Raw genomic sequence first — 23,885 nt, 5'->3', positions numbered from 1 at the left:
GACAAGAAGGTATTCTGATTTTTATAAGATCCTGACAAAATGGATCAGAATACTTTTATTTGAGTATAAAACCAACCTTCCCATGTCCATTGTAGCTCTGCTTGTCATTGCTTCCTGGGAGGGCTCTTGACTTATTTCTTCCATATGTTCATCTCCTCTATGTGACTATGGATATTTCCCCCCGCCCCCAAACCTTTGGGAAATTAATAACTTTGAGACCTTGGTTATATTTGGTTGGAAGCGGTCCTTGATTGGGTGGGCCGGCGACCTGAGCAATGAGCTTGGTCACAGGAGGATGATGTAAGAAGTGCAAAATTGGGGTGATGGTGGGAAGTAGGGAAGAAAGAAATGAGTTTCCTATTAAGTGAAAGAGCTGAAATAAAGAGCTGAGGATGGAAGAAGAGACACTGGGGACAAGGGGACAGTGCCAGACACAGTTGATTATTACATTTCACTTTCGCTGTCTGTGTAATCAGCTTTTCTTTGTCCTGCTCTTCCATAGTACAAACATTCCTGTTTACATGTCGTGCTGGGGAGAAAGAGCGAGCAGGCTTTGTTCAAGTAATTCATCCTGTCAACCTACAATACCTTCAGTGAATCTGTACAAAACGGGGCAAGAGTGAAGCTTCACCAGAAGGCTGTTTGGGGGGAAGAACCTGCTCGTGTTGCGCAAAGTCAGTGGTTCCCATGAGGCTTTGAGTCCATCTGAGCTCTGTGGATACTTCATTGGTGTTGTGCAACTTGCAGCTGTTTTGCTCTGGAGCCGTGGTGGAGCCTGGGAAGATGTTTGCTGTGCAGTCTTGATGCTGCCTTCTCAAAAGGCTGAAGCATATTTGGGTCCTGCCAGTGCTAGATCAGGAGAACCTGATCTTGCATGTCCCTTGGGCATGGGTTTCCGATCGATTCCGTGGCATTTTCCCCTGGGGAGAGCCATCCGTCCCGCACCCTCTGCTCAGTCAAACCAAGGCAAACGGAGAGCGAGCAGCCTGTGACGCCCCTTTTGCTGGAGAGGCTTGGGAGTGGCATTTGGATTTAATTATCCAGTAAGTCTCAGTGCTTGTTTGAATTTTGACTGAACTGGCTGAGCTGGCTGCTTGTTTCCATGGAACAAGGTTCTCCACCCTTCTTGGGAGTCAGCTCGGAGACCCCAAGAGCAGTAATTAGGGCAAGCAAGAGGCTTAGTCTGGAAAGCATCAGTTCCTGTGCAAAGCTGTCATGGAGAGGACTGGGAAGTGTCAGTTTTGCAACCAATGATGCAAATTGTGCTCCTGCTCTGAAGTTGCTTCGGAGCATGGTGTGGGTTTTTTTCCTCTTTGTTTTGAACAGTTGAGGCTTCGGTTATAGTCCCTCTGAAATTGCGGTTCTCTTGGACTAAAAACACAATGTTAGAGGTTGTTAAAAAGCTACTTAAGCACATAGAAATACATAACTTCAAGGAAGTAACATATTTCTGCTTGTGCTCAGGCCGTGTTCTTTCACGCTCCAGCAGCAGAAAACAACCTTCCCTGTTCGTTTAAGAAGTTTTCGTATCTTATTTTGTAGCAGTGATGGCATGGATGAGTATTTTGGTTTTTTGACAAGTAACACTCATGTTTTATAATAAAAAACTCTCAAATGCTTTCCAGAATGCTCTTTGGCATAGGCTTTTTAGTAGATGGAGGAACAAAGATGCTGAGTTGACAGACTAAATATTAGAAACGTTTTTGGGTGGGTTTTTTTGGCCCAGTTTTACACCACTGATTCTAGGCTGATTAAGTTGATGGTTGGGTATTTTGGAAAATAGGCTAAATTTAAGCAGTTACTGAAAGTGAGTAGATGCTTCTTGCTTTGCTGTCTTGGGAGAGATGCAGAAGGATGCTTCTGGCTGGGATGCGTAGCCTGACTTTCTAAGGAAATGTGACTTTCACAATCATGCAGGTGGGGGTGCGGCACGAGGAATTTTTAAACCTATATTTGATGGACTCAGAAGACTGTGTTGCAAAAAGTTTTGACAAAATTGATGGGTAGGTAGCGGAGGAAGACCCAGTCATTGCTTTGAGAGCAATGTAATATAAACCCAACCTTTCCTGGACATCAGAAACCCCTTGGTGTTTAAGGAGAGGACAGAATTCCATGGGAAATCGCCCTTCCTTGCTTTCTCAATCAGTGCACAACTTGTCACGGGTGAGTTTGACTACCCTGACTTGATGGCCAGCATAAGCCCCGTGAGGTAGGATAGGCAGCAAGGACGTCCAGGCTTGCTGTACACCCTGTAGAGGTGATGTTTCAATCGCAGTCTCTCTGCGTTTTGCAGGGTTGCCCACTTCCAGCTTCCTTCTAGCGAAGTTCCCTTGCCATCTCCTATGACTGCCGTCTGTACTAGGGACAAAGTAACCTACCCTGCAGGAGTAACGCTGAAGCAGTGACTCTGAATGCTCATCTCTAGTGGTAGTAGTGATAAGGATCCACTTTGGCTCAAAGATTTGTCTCTTTTTTTGATGTCTTCAGTGATGCCATGTGCTTGTCAGACACCCTAGCAAAAGCGTGGTTCATGCTATTGCTCTCGGCCGTGTGGTTAATCCTCATGGGTACCCGTGGCGTGTGGTGGGAGCTCTCTGGAATGTGGTCTGTGCAGGCTTTGGGCCAGCTCTTGGGGGCTGCCAGGTCTTTCTCTTGGGAGGAACGGTGGGAGCAGCTGACAGTCACTCCAGGAAAATTTGAAGTTACTCTGTCCCTGTTTGTTGGTTTATTGTTATTTTTTATTATTATTACTATTGCCCTCCAGCAAACCCTGCAGTCCCTCCTTGCGACAGGCAGTGCTGACTCTTATAATTCTGGAACATCCCAGCAGGGCACTGATGGGTTAACCAGAGATGCATCTCCGGGCAGATGCTGTCAAGTGTGTCCCAGGGAGGTTTGGAGGTGGGAGAGCGGTGGTCAATCTAGTGGTTTTGCTAGCCCAAGCCCGGCTCTGCCACTGCCTGCGGAAGCCCTGTTTCTCCATGACTTTAGGGACCGTGTTTTGTGTCAGGGAGTTCAGGAAACTTTTGTTGTCATACGGGTTGGAAAAAAGAAAGGGGTGAGGGGCATTTTAGAGATTATAGCTTTGGTGGAAAATTCCTGGAGGGCGGTGGGGGGAGCGTTTGGTTTTGTGTTTTGTTTTGTTTTCTTTTTTTTTTAAACTTGTCCCTCCCCCCTTTCCCTTCCTGCTCCACAAAAAAGGGGATTTTTTTCTTCTTTTTTTGTGTTGGGTTTTTTTTCCTACTAAAAAATCTGTCTGGAAAACTGTGCTTGTCCCCAGAGGTCCCTTTTAACAAAAACAAAAACAAAAACCACCACCAAACTCCAACCTGAACCCCAAATTATGGGAATATTCTTGGGGTATTTTTTTTGGTGTGTGTGTTTTGTTTGTTTTTTCCCCTGCACTAGAACTGAAAGTCATCTTTTTCTTGAGTGTTTTCTTGTAGCATTTCAGGTTGTGCTCCCTGTCATCCCTCTGGGAAAAATGTACCTGTGTTTTTAGTGGGTAGGGAAATGTGGAAGGGAAGAGGAATTGCACTTTAAGGTACTTTGATATTAATTTTATTAATTATGTATTTTTATTGATATATAAATATATATATTCTATTTTAAATATGTATATAGGCACACATTGCCTATAGAAAAATATAGGCGATTTCCTAGTGCCTGACGCAGGAATTAGAGTTCATTTCTGAGTTCTAAAATAAAAGTGACACTGGTTTTTAAACAATTTCCCCCCATTTTTTCCCCCGTATTTCTTTAATGAGATGGCTCTGGGTGCACAGCACACATGAGAAGCCTTTTTCTCAAATCTTTTTTTTTTCCACAGCTTCAGTCCTGATACAACCCAGCAGGAGGAGTGGGAAAAGAGATGATGGTGGTGCATCCGAGCATGAGGATGCAGGACATATACCTCCCTGGGGAAAAGAACCTCAGTATTTGGGTCCAGTCCTGTCTTATTTCATATAGTTTTCGTCATCTTTCACGTCTTTGCCGACTTTGAGTTAAATCTTCAGGCTGGCTTGGCATGGGGCGGCTTTAACCCTGGAGACACTCCGTTTTACACAAAATGCAGTAGCTGTATTTGTATTTTTATGGTAATAGCCACATGTGCCTAATACCTGCCTGTCTTGACTGTATCATGAACATGCAGCAGGTTCTCACACTCTCCTAACGAGTATGCTGTGCCCTAGGTCTTGATAGGGCTTTTAGTGCTCGTAGTTGGTATTTTGCAATGTAATAATCTATAGCTGCTTTAAAAGACCACGATCATAGATGTGAAAGTGTTGAAAAGGAGGCGATTGGTTTCAGATCAAACAGGTCCTTCGAAGTTCTCTAGTTACTGCAGAAATACCATACGGGCTCTTAGTGTGTGTCTCTCTTCTGTCCAGCACAGTTGGGTTTGTTACCTCTTCTAATGAGTTTCTTGCCCTCTCCCATGGTTTCTCACTGGCTCTAGTTTTGAAAATCAGTTGTGGCTCTTGAGCTTCTTCAGTGAAGAGGGAGGAAATGGGGAGATGAAGAACTGTGGTGTACTCCTGAGCTTTCTGGGTCCTGAAAGGTTTCTGTCCTGTAGAGCGCACCACCTTATACCTCACAAACTGGATCCAGCCCCCTAGACAGTGCATTTGGCCTATGGGTCCCTCTCTAAAGGGTCCCATGGGCAGCAGACATGGGCTGGGAGCTGGAGGAGCAGTCAGCACCCACACTCAGCCACTGGCTTTTCTGAGGGTGTGTCTCACCTGTGATGGAGACCTGTATTTCCAAGACACGATGGGCTGGGAGGGACTGTGGTGTGGTCTTTGAATGCCTGTCTTAATAGGAAGGCTAGACATCGTGCCTTTTGACCCATAGGTTTGAAAGATTGTATTTGCAATGCTGTATTTTTACTATGCGCTTCCGTGGGTGAGGTTGCCATCCACGCTTCAGTCATCTCTCCTTCTTTTGCAGATGAAGAAGAAGCTCTGAACTCTATTATGAAGGATTTGGCAGCGTTGGGCAAATGTGGGGGGCTGCTGGACAACAACAGGAATAAAAACAGTGTCCACTCCAGCAAACAGGTAAGGCGTTGCTTGAGTCCATCCCAAACTCCAATAGACCAAAGAGGTGGGTGTGATGCTTCCCATGCTGGGAGAACAAAGTTTAAATGCTAGAAATGAAGTTAACAAGTGCTGCAGGAGCTCAGCAGATTAGAAATAACATAATTTTACTGAGGCGTAAGCTTTAGGACCTCTTTCTGAGGGGCTGAAAAGAAGCTACAGGCATCCCCATATCATGGAGGAGCAGAGGAGAAGAGCGATACCCCAAATCATTCACAAATATAGCAATAGAGCCTGAAACTTGTAATAAATCTCAAATCCTGCCTCAAGGCACTCCTTTCTCTTGCTTAGCACTGAAGGAAGTAGAACTTGTTACGGGCTATGTAAGATTTGGATTAGTCAAATGTTTTCTATTGACAGTGTTGATGAAATACGATATTTATCATGTGCACATTTTACTTCAGATATTTGAAAGACAGACTGCCAATTTTGAGCTGTAGACACCCAGGCTCTTTTGGGAGGAATAATGTCATTCTTATATAAAGTGTTTAAATATTAATTACTGGTGTTTATCTTTATGCTCCTAAAATGAAACGTTTTGGCCCTGTTGCGCAGTCGGAATTGATTTGGTGAGCAAAAGCATTGTCCCTTGAGCAATGTCAGAAATTATTAGCTGACATTGATATAATAGCTAAAGTGGATTTAATAGCCTGTTTCTGTATGGAACAAATAGTATGCGAACACAAAAGTTGTGAAGACAGAATTCAGTTGTCAAAATAACGAGAAAAAAAGAAGGGGGAAAATAATTAAGAGGACTGGGAAGCTGCTGGAGAAGCATGCGAGCAAATCCACTTGGAATTCCACTTCTAGTGCTATGGCTTAGAATAAGCTTGCAATCAACCTAGCAATTGCTGAATGCCTAGCAAGGAAGAAAACAAATCGTCATTTACTGTTGTCATGCGTATTTTAATGGCACTTGTGCTCCTAATGAAGAACTCTGGATGCAGAGGCAAAAAGTGCGCACGTAGCATGTCTGTCTTAAAGTGTGTCCTGGCGGTAGCAGCTGTCCAAGTTGAATCACTGGATCTGAGTTCAGCTCATGCTGAAATAAGTCCAAGATGTTTACAAAACTGACCGGAGAAATTCAGAGCTGGGTCTCTGCAGCTGCAGGCAAAGCAGACAATCCAGCGCAGCTTTGGATGGCTCCGAGGGTAGCATTTTCTGCAAGTCGATGGGTGGGGATCATACCAAGCCATCTCGGGTTGCTTCCAGGATAGCAAAGCTTTTTAGACTTCTCTTAAATAACATATTTGTTTTCTCACAATGGGGGAAAATCCCAGCTGTCATTTTTGAAAACTGTGGCAGTAAATGCTGCAGGTACACAGTTAACCAGATAACTAGTTGAAAATAAGGAAAATAAGAATTCAGCCAGTGGAAACTAGTATCCACAAAAGTTTTGTAAAGTTGACATCTTGCAATCAAATTCGTATCCACAGCCCATCCACTATGATCTTCATTTATAAATCACCAATAGAGTTATGTTGTGCTCTGATATCATCTTTAGAATTGCTGGCTGCCACTTGTGTTTAATTTTGTTATATTAGGGATCAAACTTTCGTTCCCAATTACAACATCGGTGCTTGCAAATGCATTGCCTCCTGTATGATTTCTCTTTTTATCCATAAGCGGACCGGCCGTAGCTGCATGCTCATTGTCAATCAGAGCGCTCTGATGGAGGAGGCGCAAATAGTCAGCATCCCGCTCTCCTCGCGCATCCGGGATTGAGGATTCAGACCAACAGGCCCCACGAGATGAAGGGCGTTGGAGTATGTTGAATTGTTGCTTCACTAAATTGGACTAGCTGGAACAAGTCTGGCTCGTGGGACAATGGGAGTCTAGTCTGCGAGGTGGGGAGTGGCCAAAGTAGGTGGAATTAGTGGGGACTTGGTTCATGTTTGCAGCTCAGAAACTTGTAGTCAACTTGTTTGGGTCACTTTTAGGTTTTTTTTCCCCTTGTTTTTTAGCACAGAAATTGATGAGGGTAAAGGTTGCTTTGAAAATGCTATTGTTGTGCCTGTAATTTGTTTTTCCTTTGGTACTTGATGTTCCCTTTTCTTTCTAATTTTTTCCTATGATCAGGTTGGCTGGTTGGGCTGAAGGATGCACTGCGCAGTCTTCCTTCTTGGAGAAGGGGTAGTGAGGCATGGGGCATTTAGATGCTAAATTTTCATCTTGGGAATCTCATTGTAGGTGTCTCTTACGAGGCCCTGCAGCAACATGCTCATATTGAAATACTTGGGTTTAGATGTTCAGTTGTCAGATTAAAAACAAAAAAAAAATGTATTTTTTTTTTTATTCCTGTGGAAAAATGCTTTTCTGAGGCATGGGAATCCTTCAGTCAGTGTTCCAAGTTTTCACTGAAAAACACTTTAAACAAGAATGTGTTGACCAAGTAGCCTGTCCCTTTGTGGCTTGCAGCAGTTTTTTGGTCCACAGAGAAACACAACCAAAGTGCTATCTCATCCCTCTCTCCTGGAGGGGTTCCTTGGTGCTGCCTTGACAGAAGTTGCAATTTAAAGCCTGCCAGATAGTATTCCTTGTAGGCCTGGGCCACACAAGAAGGTAGTCTGTGGTGGTTTGTGCTGCACAATATTTCTTCCCCAAAATATCGACAGTTTTGCTTCAGGTCATCTCATGAAATGAACATCCTTTGGCAGATGGCATGAATATATTTTTTTTTTTTAGTTTGATTTCCTTACAAATGAGTTTACGACTAAGGCTGGATGTCTAATGCCTCGTGGTAGAACAAGCTGGAGATGAGAACAGCAATCCTTAATGCACAGTGCGGATGAGTTTCCTCCCTTAGATTGCCCTGGGAGCAGATGTGATGGCTGGGCTTGAATCTCCCAAGTCCTGGTCAGGTGTCTCAGTCACTACAGTACACTGCCTTTCTGCCTTGTGAGAAAACAGGGTAGAGGGATAGAGATGGACAGACATCCTTTTCCTTCCACCTGTAAGTTAGTCTTTAATATTGAGCCATTCTTTGGGAGGAGAGGGATCATCCTGACATTATTCCTAGTGCATCCTCTGCACTATTATTCCTCCATTATTCTTTTTCTTATCACTCTCTCATTCCTCATGCATCCCCTGGTGTGGCTGGAAGGAGTCCTTTCGGGCAGTCTCATGGACTGAACAAAGGAGTTTGTTTATAGCAGCGGCTCTGAAGAGGAGAAGGAGGAAACAACAGAATAAAGATCTGCATTGAGATCACTAAGGAAGATGATGAGTGGGATAAGAAGGGAAACCACAAAGAATTAGAAATCCCAAACAAAAGCATGGAGGAGAAAGGAACAATTATATTAACATTTATTTTGCACCTGTCTATTTATGCACACATCCATTTATTTATATAAACAGAGCTTGGCAACTCACTGTATGAAGTTAGTTTTCAGTGCTGTGCTTTGGTCTAACGACAACGTGTTGGTGCGGGCCCCTGTCACAGCTGGTGACAGCTCGCAATTCCTCTGCTGCATTAATTTTGATTGCAAGTTATTCCACGGCAGTGAAGTCCAATACTTGCAAGGAACGTTTTCCCATGCATGACAAATATCACACTGATCTAAAAGTTGTTCTTTTAGTAAATTACCCCCGGACTCTCTTTCCTTTGGCAAGTTGGATGCAGGACAAGGCTTGCTCCTAAATAGAATAAACCACAGGTCATGTTCTAGGGCTCTGTTTGTAGGTCTTTGAGCAGCCTAAAAGGAGCTTGGCTTTATCACCTCTGTTTTACCATTGGGGAATACGATGAGGGTCTGTAAATATCACCTTGAAGATGGGAGTCTGTGAGGAGATCTGCAGGGATTGCCCCACCTTGGGGGCAGAAGCAAGGGACCAAGCGGGCAGCAGCACTGGTTGAGAAAGTCTTGGCTGGAGATGGCAAAGGCAGTGGAGTCCCAAGGATTTAGGGAAGAGGCTTTCCCTTGTCTCCGTGTGGAGCTGACTTGGGTGCTAAGAGGGTAATACCAAGGAGAAATTCAGCTGAAAAAAAGTTACTCCCTGCCAGGTAGGTGATTTTGCATAAACTTTGTGATGTCTCTGATTTCTGCTGTTGTATAAGCCAAAAATATCTATAACAGGGAGCAATGAACCCTCTAGACATCATCTTTCCACTGACCTCTGAGCTGCTCACATGCTGGGCTTATGTTTTGAGAGGAAAAGAGCTTAAAGGATCCAGGGGGACCAGGATATCTTGCAGTTCCCACTCCCCGAGAGGAGAAGGGGGCAATCCCAGACAAACCCCTTTCTGTCTGATTGCTGAATAACCCAAAGTGCGTGGGGGTTCTGTGCAGATAATTCCTAATGACGCGGATTAGTCATCTCCTATTGCGGTTTAGGGATGCGGGCCAGCTGTCTGGCTTGTAATGAACGTCCCGTTGCTGAAAGCAGGGGCGAGCACAGGACTAATGCAAACAATGTGCACGTCGGGGAAGTGCAGAAGTCCCCTCAGCCTGGCCCTGCAGTGCTGATTTTCTCTTGGCTGAAACCAGAAGTTGAGGAGAAATCCCACCGCTCTGTGGCTTTGTACAAAGGAGTAACTAGAGCACTAATGCTTGAACATTGCACTACTCAGCAGGGTTTCCTCATTGTTTCCTAATCCAACAAGTAGAAAATGAGAGAAGTTAATATAATCCCTCTGTTTACCCTCCAGTGTGCAGAAATGAGTCTCCTTCATTGCCCCTGTTCTACCCGGGGGAGAGACTGAGGCAAAGTAAGTGCCCAAGGCCTCATAGCGGGGTAAGAGCAAAGCTGGAATGAGCCCTCTTGGTGCAGTGCTGAAGGGGAGTGGCGACTGCTCTGTGATGATTATTTTCCTGCCTTTCTTGACCTCAGAAGGGTTAATGCTGGAGTCAGAGGCTTTGTCCCAGATGGTTTGTGAGGCAACCATGGATTTGGGTGGAAGGAGTGATCCAAAGGCCCTGTCCCTGCGGTGTCTCAGCATGGACAAAGCTGTCCTCTGGTTGGGTTTGACAAGAGCAGCTTTAAAAGCAAGCCATGGAGGTAGAGTCCGACCAGAACGCCATTTCTGATGGCAGCTGAATTTGGGAGTAGGAGAAGACATGATGAGGGGAAGTCTTCGAACTTGGTGCTCATCCAGCAGTTTTAGGTGCTTCAGCTCTTGGTGCCATGCCAGCGCTGGGGCAGACCTGGAGGTGCGGGGCTGTCTTGTCTGCCAGCTCCCTGCCTGCGGTCGGCGGCATCAAGGTGATGCAGCAAGGATGTCCTTTTGCCATCGGTCTCCCTTCTCCACAGGCTTGGTGTTGCTCAGGGTGGACTCATGCCTCTGATCTGATTGACTCTCTGGGCATTCAGCAGCTGAGGGTGCTCAGCATCTCCTGTTCTTCCAAAGCCACTTCCATTTTAGGTCTAACCGCACGTTGTCCTGCTCTCCGTGTGTGCTTTTATTATAAACAGCAGTCAGCTCTTTGGGGATCTCTGTATAAGATCATGATTCACCTCGTTTGGAAACACTTTTTCCATTTTTTTTCCAATGTTTTCCTTAATCTAAACCAGTGCGCGGGGCAGCGCACTCCCGCTCCGGGGGCCGAGCTTGGCCGAGCCCGCCGGGGTGCATGGTCCCCAGCTGAGCGCCTCGTGGGCAGAAGCGGTTGCCCCCTTTCCCCCCTCTCTTGAGTCCCATCAGCACTTCCTCTGAAGCTTGGCAGTTGTGGTCTCTTCTCTTTGTGACATTAGAAGTTTTGAGGAAGGAGCTAAAAATACCTCAAGGAAAGCCTGGAAAGATGGTGATGGGTTTGTGGCCACAGCGGTGGCTTTGCTTTTTCCTTTCCGAGGCAGATGGCAAGAAAGAGTAAAATACCATTTGTTAGTGGGGCCGGAGGAAATGCCGGTACAAGTAGCTCGGAGAAGAAATTATTCCAGAAACGAAGGGAATTACTGTGGTATTTCCTGTCAGGGTTGTCGCTTATTTTGTTTGTGTCGCAGCAGGGCCTACAGGCGCCAGCCGAGACGCAGGCTCCTCCGTGCCCTGTGTCGTACGGAAACACACGTGGAGCGGGGAAAGTTGCTCAGTGTGTACAAATCAGGAGATCAAACACCTACGTTTTATGCTTGGCTCTGCCACTCTGCTTCATAGAATGAATCACAGGATGGTTTGGGTTGGAAGGGACCTTTTAAAGATAATTTAGTCCAACTCCTCTGCCGAAGGCAGGGGCATCTTTCCCTAGACCGGGTTGCTCAAAGCCTCATCCAGCCTGACCCTGGATGCTTCCAGTAACAGGGCAACCTGTTCTAGTGTCTCACCAACTGCATCATAAAAAATTTCTTCCTTGTATCCAGTCTAAATCTTTCAGTTTAAAACTGTTGCCCCTTGACCTGTCACTACAGGACCTGGAAGAAGTCTCTCTCCATCTAATAAAGCCCATTTTCTGTAATGAAAGGCTGCAATAAGGTCTCCTCAGAGACTTCTCTACCCCAGGGTGGGCTTTTTCTTCATAGCCTTAGGAAAAGCACCTCATGCCTCAGTTTCCCCTGCTTGCTCCATTACCTGCTTCACAGTGCTCCATGAAACTGTCAACGAAATCCTCTCCCAGAGCAAAGTGTTTAAGGCTGGTGCCTTGCAGCATGGCCTTACCCCCCTCCTCCACTGTGTTTAACACACACCCTTCTTGGGTGTCTCAGCTTGTTCTCCAACACCGACTAATGACCTCTTGAGAAAAAGGCTGCCATTAACCTTGTTTGACATATGATGGCAGGGAGGGTAAATAGCACGACTTGGATTGTGCAAGGAGTCGCTGCTGTTGTCTTCATTCCTCACAAAATTACAAAAGTGAGTAGAACCCGGCAGCCTCCACCACCTGCCCCTCTTCCACCAAGCATTTGCCTGTTGCGTTGAGGTCCTTGTGGAGAAGATGCTGATCCTGCCTTCCCTTCGATCGTGCGTTTGAGATGCTGGGTGCAGACTCGTGTGAGATTTTGCTCCAGCACTTGGCAGTGCCCCAGACTCCCTGCGTAATCTCAAGCCAGTTGCTCCAAACCAGATATCCATGGGTGTAAAAAATCACGGCCTGCTCCAGCATTTAGGAAGTGCTTTGCATCCCCCTGGGACTTCCTAGTGGTTTGGGCACAACCCACTTTTTTTTTTTGTAAAGGAAAAAAAGTATTTGTTGCTGACAGCAGTGATGAATTCAGCTTTAGCTGTGGGTCAAAAACACGATCAAGCCAAGGGAAGATTGCAAAATAAAACTGTAACCAACTTCTCAGGCTGTGCATATATAAATATATATATATTTCTCCCGTTTCCAAATGCTTACAGGTTTAAGGCCTTTGTTTCTTTAAGGGCAGCAGGAGGTTAGTGGGTTTATATCAGTAAAAAGGATAAGTAATAATCTAATTAAGACTAAAATGGGTTTTCATTCCCCTATTGCAGCCCGTGTGCTTGTTGCTCTGCTCAGGAGCGGAGTGGAGCAGTGTGGGGCAGCTGGCTTACTTCTGTTGGCTTTGGGCCACAGCACATCAACCCTGTTGTTGATGTAGAAGAAAAGGATGCAGCAGGGTCGTGGCTTTTTTTTTTTTTTAACTTTTCTTCTCTCTCTGGAGCTTTATATGAGTGTTTTGACATTTTTCAGCCACAAGCTGTTTTTCAAAACTTATTTGTCTGCGAAATTTGTGTTGCTCAGCATAAACAGGCACTGCGTGCTACGTCCCAGCTCCCTGCAGCATTCAGGTCTGCACTGAAAGTGAAACCTGTGTTTTGAAAGGTTTCCTGCAGCAAGACCGGAGCTGCATGAGTTTTTCCCCTTATGTGTCCTGCTCCTTTGTAAGGAGAAACCTCGAAAGTTCCTTGCCCTGATTTTTCTCACTTACTTTAGAGAAGGACTTTGTGGAGCTACATGCAGTGAACCCACATAGCTGGTTTACTACCAGCATCCAGGAGGGATGAACCAGGCACGCCCCATTCAGAGAGGCACATGCAAATAAAAATTGGCATAAAAGAGCCTGTATCTTTTTTTCTTTTCCAACAGAGATAACCCAAGGTGGCAATCCCACCCGTATTTGCCTGTCTCTCTAGAATGATTTGGACCTTCAGCACTAGGTTAGTTATGGTCATCTCTTCTCCTTTTGAATTTTGGGCTGGTTTAGAGTTAGTTTGGTATTTTTATGGGTTGGGCCTGGTTCTGGAAGCAAACCTGGAGTTTGTCCAGGCATTGTGGGTCTGGAGAACTGGCTGCAGACACTGAGGTGATGTAAGTGCCTGTTTAGCACAGGCCTGTAACACTGCTGGAGTGTCCCATTTGGTGACTATCCTGGCACTGGTTCTTCCCAGCCTTTCTGGAAAAAGAAAATGACATGAGCAGAAATAGAAGGGATGCGTTTCAGATAATCCAACACGTTTACCCTAAATCTGCTGGGGATTTTTTTAAGCTTTTCAACCGAATCGCATCCAGGCTTGACTTCCTGGACTTCGATGGGTGTTTGCCAAACTCAAGGAGCTGTCAGTTAAAAATAAACCTAAGGGTGTCCATCCAGCTCATTTTCCTCATTAGAGACAAATCTGTTTCACTGCAGCTCTGCTTTCCCTCTGAGAGGATGGAAAGTGTGCCTTCACGCGCTGGCAGTCCAGGGTTAGAGATAAGGTCCTTGCTCAGGAAGGGCTGTCACCCACCCATTCGGGGATTATCCCTGTGAGATGCAGGCAACGCAGGACCAAGCCCTCCCTGGTGTTACACCTTGGAGGGAGCGGGAAAGCATTTTTTTCTCCATGGGAAGAAAACCACTATTTGAGGAGGCTTGTCTGTAGTAGTGGGGCAGAGCCCTACTTAACTGGGTTGGCTAAACCTGGTCTGGGAAGTAAAGAGGGTTTTGATCTGTGTTGGAGGTCATCAGAAAGTCCTGGAATGAGCCGAGGGGTGCTGGGCTTAAGCTCAGTCTGAGAAGCTGAATGAATGAAAAGGCTCCTTGTGGACTCAATCGCTGCTAAATATGCACAAATAGAGGGTGGGAAAAGTGGCTTTTAGTAGTCCCTGCACAGTTGTGTGCCCAATCTGCCCATGACTCTTCTGGCTCTTCTGTGGGCAAATTTAATTATTTCTCTTGAGGTGAGGAACAGGTCAGTTCAGGGTGGGATGTGCTGTGTATAGCGTAGTGATGCCCGATATACTTTGCATTCTGTATGTCATAAGAAAATAACAGCTGCCCCCACCACTGCCCCAGCACTGTTGGCTTTTAAAATCCAAGACTGTCTCTCTACTTCCATTATAGCATGCTTGCTTTTACTTCTTACTTCTTTGCCCCAGATATTGCTGTGTTCTATTAAACATCCTCTGAGCTTTGCTTTTAGGGTTTCCAACAGAAAAGTACTGGGGTAAAACCATGGGAAGTGCTGAAGATGGACAGACATCAGATATATAACATGTTTGTCTCTTTGATAATAGTGCCTTGTTCCCAGCTGAGTTTAAAGCATTCAAATTGTTCCACTTTTATTAATGCATTTTATTAAAACTAACAGTTATACAGATGAGTGAGCATCCTCTTGTTTACAGAAGACCTTTTTTTTTTGACAAGCATGTTTGTCAACAACATGGAGTTTCCCCATAGTTCGTGAGTCCAGCAGGCCACTTGGCCCTAAATAGACCAGATGCCCACTGGAGTTAGGGGAGTCTCCCGAAGACCTGCTTTGGATCTGCGTGTCAGTCTGGGATGCAGTTTGGGACCTAACCATTTTCTGCTTTTTCTTTCAGCAGCGAAATGTCAGGATCAAGTTTGAATATGAAGGAGAGAAAAGGTATGTACCCAACCCAGACCCCGAATGTGCAGGGACAAATTACCCTTTTTTACCCAATGTCATCCTACTGACTTCAGCCAGCTGCAGATGAGCTTCCAGCAGGATTCATTCCCCTAAAATCCACTACAATTTTATATGCAAGAGCCTTGCCTCATTATCCCATTTGCCACAAGTAGCTCCTGCGATTTGCACGCAGGCGAAGTGGTTCCAAGCTGGAAGTCATTAAGTGCCTCTTACCAGGGACATAGGGTGCACACTTGGATCCTTTTTTTAATTCTGGAGCCCTGCTGAGGCACAGCTGAGCTGTAACTCTACAGAAATGCGTCCTTTGATTAGCAGCCTATGACACTTAAGATAACCAGATTTTGGGCATGGGTCCCATAAAAATAGAGCTGGGAGTTAAAGCTTGCCCGCCCTTCCCTGCTTGACATTTTCATGGAATCACCTCTGCTTGGTGCTCAGTGACTGCGGCAGAGCAGGACACAGGGCTGGAAACTCACAGCCTGATGGTCCAAGTTACATGTTAAAGCCAAAGAAAATTTAAGTAATGTCACCATAGGGCTAGACTGTACCTGCTGATGTGTACCGTACGTATCCGTACATATGTATATGAGCATGTGATGGTACAGGGAAGTCACAGGATACAAAACTGCATTATTCTTTTTGCCATCCCTCCTCCTTATTCAGAGCCACTTGCTGAAAATGAAGGTGATAAGTCACTGTCCAGTGCCTGATTCTGGGTCTTCTCCAGTGAAGGGCTGCTGGACTTTTTTCTTTCCCACCTGTGCCTCACAGTAGGGGGAGGAGCAGAGGAGCTGCACTGGGATTTTTGGTAGATATTCTTGCAGGGTAGGTCAGGCCCTCCTGGGCATAGCAGACGAGCAGTATTTCTACGAGTGTAAAAACAAGGAGCGAATTTTAAGCTTCATGATGAAAGCATATAGGCCCTTGCTTCTGAATTGTCAGCCTAGCCCCAGATTCCAGTATGCTTCTACTAAATTGAGGCTGTTGTTGTATTTGTTTGTGTATACAGGATTATCCAGTTTCCAAGACCAGTCAAATTCAAAGAAGTGGTGCAGAAGGTCACGGATGCTTTTGGACAGACGATGGACTTAGTCTGTGTGAACAACGAGGTACTCTTCTTATTGCTAAGGGAGAGTTTTAGGGTGCCTGGTGCCCACTTCAGAATTGAGCAGTGGTTTGTTCTCAATGCCCTAATTTAGCGTTGTATATGGATGTGAAGAAAAATAATCTTATTCTGTGGTTACCAGTTAGTGAACATACACAAGCTGTTGTCTGGACACAATTCAGTTGGATTCTTAGACCCCAAGCCAGGTTTTCCCCTTCTCAAAATTATTTCAATTAAGGCCTATTAAATGGTGACACAGGAACTTTGTCTTTTCCCCTGAACAAAAAATCCCTCTAACTCAAACATGGGGTGTGGAATTAAGCAACTGAGATGATGGAGACCCTGTCAGTTCAGCTACACAGTCAGCAGCAGTAGATGTTTTCCCACTAACACCCTTGGGGCAACAGAACCAACTTTCAGAGTGTATCTGACTGGTGAGAGCTCATGCAGGGCATAGAGGAGAACAGCTGAGGCCAAATGGCTTTCCTGAGAGCCGCATGAAGTGACTGTAGGCTGCTGCGTGTGTGGTTTGCATGTGAAGCCTTTCTGTCCTGGGGGCAGTTGCAGGAGCATGGTGAAGTCCAGAGCACGAGGGACAGCGCTGCTAACGCAGTGTACTTTTATCCATCACTGACTTTGTTTCACCCCAAAACCACATGCATGTTCTTGTGGTTAGGCCTGCAGCGAAATGTGCATTGCTATAGATTTCTTTAGCAGGTCCTGTGGTCACATACGGGCAGCCAAGAAACCCTCCCTCTGTGATCCTTGCATTTTGAGGCTTGAAGACCTTTCTACTCCAACCTTCTTCCTAACAGGCCACTATGGTTTTCCAACTTTTTCTTTGAGCCTGGCGCTGCGTCTGAAAGGAGGGTACTGATGAGGGCCTTTACCTAGAAGGGGGCAATCCTTGGCATCTGTTTTGGTTGCGTAGTGTTTTCTTGTGATGAGGCATCTTGCCGTGAACTGGGCAGCCAGCTGGAGCTACTGGACTCTTGAGGTGGGTTTGGCTTTGGGAAGGAGGAGAGGGCCAGATGACAAATAGGCTTTTAAACACCAATTCTTTTCAATCTGTCCTGACAGCTTGCTTGTTCAAGTATTAATTGGAAATGACTAACAGCCTTTCATTAAAGTATGAATGGAGAGGGAGGTCATGAAGAGAGCTTCTTTTTTTTTTTTTTTTCACATTTTATTTTTTTTCTTCCTTCTGTTTCAGTGGAGATTTGATACACAAAAAGGTTGCTATTCTTTTATAATAGGTACCTCATGATACCAAAGTGTCCGCTGGGTTTTGGCTTTGAATGCAGTCAGGTTTCTAATCTTGGGCATTCTCTGACAGCCCTCCCGGGAAAAGCCTGCCATTGAATTCTCCAGGAATGACTCATTTCATTCCAGGTTTCTTTCCACTTGAAGAGGAATTTTTTCCAGCAACAGCAAACAGAAGCTTAAATAACGCATTTTATCCCATGTTAAGAGACTGTTTTCCTGGGCATGTGCACAGCACATAGCAGGACCATAAGCAGGCCTTGTGGTAGTCCTGACTTCTTAGGGTTGAGAAGGACGTTCAGTGTTTTATTTTTTAAATACGTAAAAATTCCTTTTTGTGAGAAGCGACACCTTTGGGAAGAGGTCTGGGCAGCAGTAATTCTGGGCTATTATTGTGGAAACACTATAAACAGATAAAAGCAACCTTCGGGGAGATAGTCTACATGTCCACATGGTGAGACCCCGGCATCTGGCTCCTAGCATGCTCTGGGTCAGGTTTCTGAGCCTCATGACTGCAAGTCTCAGAGGTAGCCTGACCACAGACTCATTACAATTAAACGTTTCACCCTTTCTTCATGCTTAAAGGGAAATGTGCGGTAATTCTTTGTTGCCATCAGATATTTCTCTTGCAAGTAGCACCCTGTAGACCAAAATTACACTGAGGTCAACAGGCCCCTACAAAAGCTCACTAAATGGCAGTCCCTGTCCTGGTGAAGCAGGAGTCCTGAAGCCAAGATCAGAGAGATGAGCATGCCAGTTGGGTGGAGCAGGGGCACGCATGAATCACATCCTGGTGGGACCATGGAATCAGCGGGCTTGGGCTGGTATAGATAAGAGCAGGGCCTGGCTGTGGGTGTACCGCATGGGGCATGTCTGCATGTTAGTACTAGGCTGGGCTCATCTTTCTGATGAGCAGGACAGCAAAATCTGGCCTGGCCATGGACAGCACGGCATGGTGTTTGTTAGACAGTTGGCTGTGTTATGGATTGAAAGACTGGCTTCTACAGCAAATGCTGTGTCTGAATATGATCTGTATGCACTGCTCAACAGCTGCTCCCAGTGTGACTGTTACCTTGCCGTTTGTCCCATCTCCATCACCAGCTTGTGACCTTGGGCAGAACACTGAACCTCGGCGTACCACTAGTTCCCTTCTGACCTCCCCTTGTTTGTCCCCTCTGAGGCTGTCCCTCAGCATCATTTTGGAAGGTTAGGGAGAGTTAAAGCCTAGAGAAGTGGTAGAAACTCCGTTACAGGGGGAGGAGGGGTGTTTAAAAGCCTATCTAACAAACATTTGTTGAGAATTGTTGATGCCAGTTGGTCCTGTGTTGGGCAGGAAGATGAACTAATTGACCTCTCAGATTTTTCCCCAACCCTGTTTCCTACAATTCTTTGGCTTTCTGGAGTGTCTTACAGAGTGAGGTCTAGCAATACCGTTGTAGTCGGTGAAAACTCACTCTTGCACTCACTTTCTTAGACTGCAGTTGGTTGACTACCAAGTCCTATACTAAAGCATTAGGCTCCAAGGAAGTATACTATTTAAAAGCAAGAAGCAAATCTAATAAGCTCTATTTAGTGAAACTTCTGTGTGGGTAAACTTTGGTGTTCATCATGGCTGTTTACTCTGTAGACAGAATAAACCCAGTTACTGGAAATGCACCCTGGCAATTACTTCCATGGTTCTGCATAAGTCTATATTTAGTTTCATGTCTCGTAGATACCTGTTCCTGATATCCGTATGTGCCACACTCCAGAAGCCAAATGGAGCAAAATTTACTTGCCAGATGTGGGTAATAGGTAAAGCCAAGCTAAATACTGGCTCCAGTCCTTTTTACAGGAGGGCAATTTCTGCCTGATGTTTTTGGCTCCTCTGAAGTAGGCATGCGAACGTGTTAATGTTGTGATATTAGAGTGAGATGGAGTGACCTGCAGAACATTCTGTTCAAAGCAGCAGCTGATGGATTGCAGCTCTGAACGCTTGTGAGGAGCTCAGTAAAAGGATGGGTGAGCAGTGGGACTGTACTTACAGTTCAGAAGCGAATTCTGCTTGGTGGTGAAATGAGGGGGAGCAGCTCTCCACCATTCTCATTTCTGTTTGGGTGAGTGTAGCAGAGAAGGCTTTTCTGCTTGATGCACCTGTGGAGCACTTGTGAACTTCAAGAGGATTAAGCAGTGCAAAGAGACAATATCCCTTAAGCTCTGCTGCTTAAGGAAGCAAACTGTGAGGACAGCTGTACAGCATTTGGGAGTCTTATTCAATACCATCTTTGTCTGGTACCTGCTGTGACCACGGGTGATTCATTCAGATCCCAAAGTTTAACCATGACCCGTGGTCTAACCATTTACTCCATTGACCTTCTGAAAGCCCTGAATAGTTGATACCTACCTGGTGAGTACTTTCCTTTCATTCATGTCCAAGCCCTGTCCCAGACTGGGAATCTGATTCCGGCCTTGCTTGTGAGGCCCAGTTCAGACAAGACTGGTGTTAGTGTTCTCTGTAAAACCCCCAGCTGATTAGGGCCCTTGCTTGGGAGGTAAGGGACATCTTCCTGAACTCTTCCCTGTTTCGTTGGGTTGAGAACTCAAGTCCCTGCAGCTCGTAGGATATTCTGGGACAAGGTTTTCTCAAGAGTTCCTCGTGGAATCTTTTTCCTTACACACAAGTAATGAGTTTTCAGACGAAGGGTGCGCAGCCTGATTATACCTCCTCCTGGGTAAATGTGCTAAATGCTTTGCTCTAGATTCTCTTTTCCTGTCTTTTTGTAGAAATTTCTTGACCACGTTTGCATACCTTACACCAGAAGAGCACTCCTAGCCCAACCTGGAGTTCATTGCTTAAATATCTTTGAGAACTGGCCTTGTCTTTCCTCAGCAATTACCACTGCTTCCAGCAATTACACCTGGCAGCTTCCTTTTCTCACCTGTTAATCCCATTTCTGGATATCTAACTCTCCCATGCAAGCTATAGGGGTCCTGGGTATCTAAGTTGGGACTGTAAACTCTACAGAATAGCAGGTTGCATTAAACTTAGCTATTGCAGTGCCCCTTTGGAGACCTGGCTTTTACTATCAGGAAGCTGGGTGCCTAAGGTAGGTATAAGCTCAGGACCACCTGCTATCCACAGCTGCGGGAGCTTGACTTTCTTGGTTAAGGTTGGTGTTTATCATGTGAAATAGGTGTCCCGCATATGGCTCGGTTCCCTGTCTGCCAAATGGGGACAAAAGGTAACCTTCCTGTCGCATAGAAGAGGAGGAACTCAATGAAGCCTTGAAGCGCTCACACTGTAGAAAGAGCAGCCATGCAGACATCTAAGATGGAGCTTGGTGGGCTCAGGCTGTGGTGCTTGGGTGGAGGAGGTGACTGTGGCAGTTTCCTGAGGTCAAACCTCACCTCTGTTGGCCAGGGCCCACAGCCTTCCCTTGACCTGGTCATCCCCAAAGTCCTAGCCTCAGTGCACACAGTCTGAGGTGTATTTATGTACAGGACAACAGCCAAACCCTTGGTAATAGCCTGGGATCAAAAAGGTAGACACAGGCAGCTTTTGAGTGTTGTCTTGGAGCGGTTGATCTGAGGTGTGTTTGCTGTGGCTGGTGGCATGAACCCTGATCACCCAGAGGGCTGAGCTGCCTTTCAGGAGTGCTGGGCAGCTGTGGCTCCCAGTAAGACCAGTGAGAGCCTACTGGGAGCTGTGCCTACTCAGTCCCTTCGGTAGGTGGAACTGCTGTGTACTTTGGCACAGGCACGAGTATAACGTGCTGTGCTGGCTGGATTCAGTGCCAATGTCCGAGGCAACCTACAGAGACTGAGGACTGGTTTTTATGAGTGAGATTAGGCAGAATGCACCTGGATGAGGGGCAAAAAGTTGTGTTTTTAATCTTAGTCCAGGGCAGCAGAAGGCCACAGAGCCCTTCTGAAGTGCAGCTGTGTTGGGCATTGGAAGCTTTGCAGGCTGTCTGCAGGACATGGTACACCACACAGCAATGTCAGGAGGTTCAAATTCCCTCTGGAGATGTGAGGGCAGTAGTCTGCCACTTACCAGGAAAACATCAGGACCTTTAGCTGCCTGATAGACGCGCACTGTGTAGCTTTCTGTTCTATTTGCCTTCCAAAGAGCAGAAGCTGAATTTGGCCTGCTGGGAGTCAAAGAAGTGGTTCTTGGAGGGAGAGCAGTGCCACCTTTCACATCAAAGGGGAAGAGGCTCCTGCTTGTGAGATGTTCCCTGATTGCACCGGATGCCCAAACACTAGGGAGACTGTGTCAGTGCACAGGAACACAGGTTGCAGCAGTAGGGAAGGCCACTGAGGATCTGCCAGCGTAAATCCTTGGGTGCAGCTCACTGCTTTCTTGGAGCACCATTGCATGACCGTCTTCCCAGGAGGAAACCCAGAAGAATGCGTGGGCCTGTTTTGGGGCTAGGTAGCAGCAGGTCTTACCTACAAACTCTGAGATCAGAGCAGCCCCAGAATAGCAGGCAGCAAGTCTAAGGCAAGTCTCAGCCCTCCCCTCTTCCTGCCTCCTAGCTGAAATGGTGATGTGACCTTTAATCTCTCTCCTTGCAGACGTTTTTTGTTGTGATTTTTTGCGTCTGTTCCTTGGTAGATGAGAACTTGGAAGAAATTGTTAGAGCTCGGCAAGCTGGAGGGCATGGGGGCTCCGTTTTCCATCCGCTTTCTCGGGTTCCTCCCCTGTCCCCCGATTCCCAAGCTGCTCACTGCAAGGATCTGGCTTCCTCTGTTTACCCAAAAGTGTGACACTGCCATGCTCCATTGTTTCTTCAATCCCTTCCAGCTCCTGATCCCACTGAAATCCCAGGAAGATTTGGACAAGGCGATGGAACAGTTGGAGCTGAGCCCTTCCCTGAAGAGCCTGCGGATCCTCGTGAGCGCTCCAAAGAAAGCGAATGTGAGCCCTTCACCTTCTCTGCTCTTTTGTGTCTGGAGCGAGATGCCTTGTTATTGTGTTGGGGAGTGGAAATGAGTCTCCTGATGGTGCGGAGCAGAGGGCAAGCTGCTCATGAGTGGGGTCAGCCCTGCTCTGGCTCAGCTGCTGGGAAATCTTCCTGTGGTGACAGCCCAGAGACTGAGCTCAGCTCCCTCTAGCTCCTCCTGCAACCTGTGAAGGGTTAAATATTGTGCTGATCCTCAGCCATGGTTAAACCCCAAGAGAACCCCCTGTGCTTTCTGCCTAGGCATGCTGTTGCCCTTCCTCTGTAGCCTCTCCTCCATGTACGGGGTGGTGCCCTGGCCCTTGCCATGCGGGGTGGTAATGTGGGGACCGTTCCCTCCATGTGGTGCTGCAGGACTAAAGGCCAGGGAGAGCAAACTGGAGAATCCTTCAGACTCACTCAGGACTGTCTTTTTCCCCATTATTTATTTATTTGTTTTTCCTGAGCTCAGTGGTTTTGCAGTTAAGCCTGTTAGCTTGACCTCGCCTGTACAGAGCGTCTTGCCAAAGCACATGTCGTGCTGCCCCAAGCACAGCCTGTAAAGCAAGGGATTTACAGATGTTGCAACTCCGTTCCTTCCTTGTATTTCCTAGAAGTACCGAGGAGACTGGGAGTCTTGAAACTTGTAGTGCTTGTCCTCATGCTACAGCTGGTGCTCGCAGCTCCTGGAACTTCTCTGCTCTTTTTGAGAGGCTCTGAAAAGGTGCAGGGACCAAATTCCCAGGGGAAAACTGAGCCATCAGTTGTAGTTTCCTAAATCCTGGGCAGAAACGCGGCGATCTGCTCTAGCAACTGCAGGAACATTGCAGGATTGCAAGTGAGCCACTAAGAGCAGGGCAGCCAGGTGGATTCATGCATACCTTTGAGAGCAGGTCCAACTCTTCCTGAAGTATGTAACACTGCAAGAACAAATGGTTCCAAGGTCATACGTAGAATTATCACAAAATCACAGTGCATTGTGGTGTGTTAACGTAGTAAGACTTGGCCGTTACCATTTAAGTTACCAGCTGGATTGTAATTTCCTTGCTTTCCCCCTTATCTGTCTTCTCTAGCAGAGCCTGATCCTCCACTCTGTTCCTCTGCTCCGTCACAGAGGAACCTCTGCAGTGCCTGGGCTGCCACTGAAGTCTAGGGGGCATGGAGGAGACGCTCTGATTTTGGGACTGCAAACTTGGGTTCAGGGCAGGGATCAATCTCTGTATCTATTTGGAAATAATGCCAGTGTGGGAATGGTCTTTTATGACAAATATCTGTATTTGTCATTATCAGCTGGCACGCCATCTTATCTTATTAGATTATTTTAATAACAGATATGAATTGTTTTTGAATGATTTTTGCATCACCCTGGATTACATGCATGTCTTTTTGTTGGTTTTGGGTAATACGGTCATGGGGAGCCAAATACAGGGTTCCACATGCTGTGTCTGCAAGGGCTCTGGCAGAGCCTGATCATTCCCTTTGTCTCATCACCAGCTCCTCCAGCCAAACAACAGTAAACAGCATGAAATGAGGATCTCCAGATCCATGGGTGATATCATGGGATCCCTGTACAAGGACTCTGAGAGGACGCGGAAGTATTCAACAGGTCAGTGAAATGCAGCGCTCTGCGGGGTGGTTTGTGCTGTTACAAGCTGGCCACCAGCCCCTCTCTCTTCCCTGTCACAACCCTGTAGCTGCTATAGTCTGGATGGCCACCCTGATCTCTCTGACCA

General features: G+C 46.4%; 1 protein-coding gene across 3 annotated transcripts in view; it reads left to right on the top strand.

The window, feature by feature from the left end:
* Window positions 1-23,885, top strand: part of LOC142052346 (mitogen-activated protein kinase kinase kinase 3-like) — an 85,327-nt gene that overhangs the window by 36,510 nt on the left and 24,932 nt on the right. Inside the window, exons 3-7 of one of the 3 annotated variants that reach the window (XM_075082240.1) lie at window positions 4,951-5,060; window positions 14,798-14,838; window positions 15,872-15,971; window positions 22,017-22,130; window positions 23,647-23,758. In XM_075082240.1, the coding sequence (XP_074938341.1) occupies window positions 4,951-5,060; window positions 14,798-14,838; window positions 15,872-15,971; window positions 22,017-22,130; window positions 23,647-23,758 (477 nt within the window). Of the gene's footprint in view, window positions 1-4,950; window positions 5,061-13,085; window positions 13,150-14,794; window positions 14,839-15,871; window positions 15,972-22,016; window positions 22,131-23,646; window positions 23,759-23,885 lie in introns of those variants that run through there. The other 2 variants (XM_075082239.1, XM_075082241.1) reach the window with 2 other exon arrangements.

The sequence above is a fragment of the Phalacrocorax aristotelis genome, chromosome 2 (genome assembly GCF_949628215.1).
Source record: "Phalacrocorax aristotelis chromosome 2, bGulAri2.1, whole genome shotgun sequence".
Lineage (NCBI taxonomy): Eukaryota > Metazoa > Chordata > Aves > Suliformes > Phalacrocoracidae > Phalacrocorax > Phalacrocorax aristotelis.
This window is presented reverse-complemented; position numbering and strand designations above follow the sequence as displayed.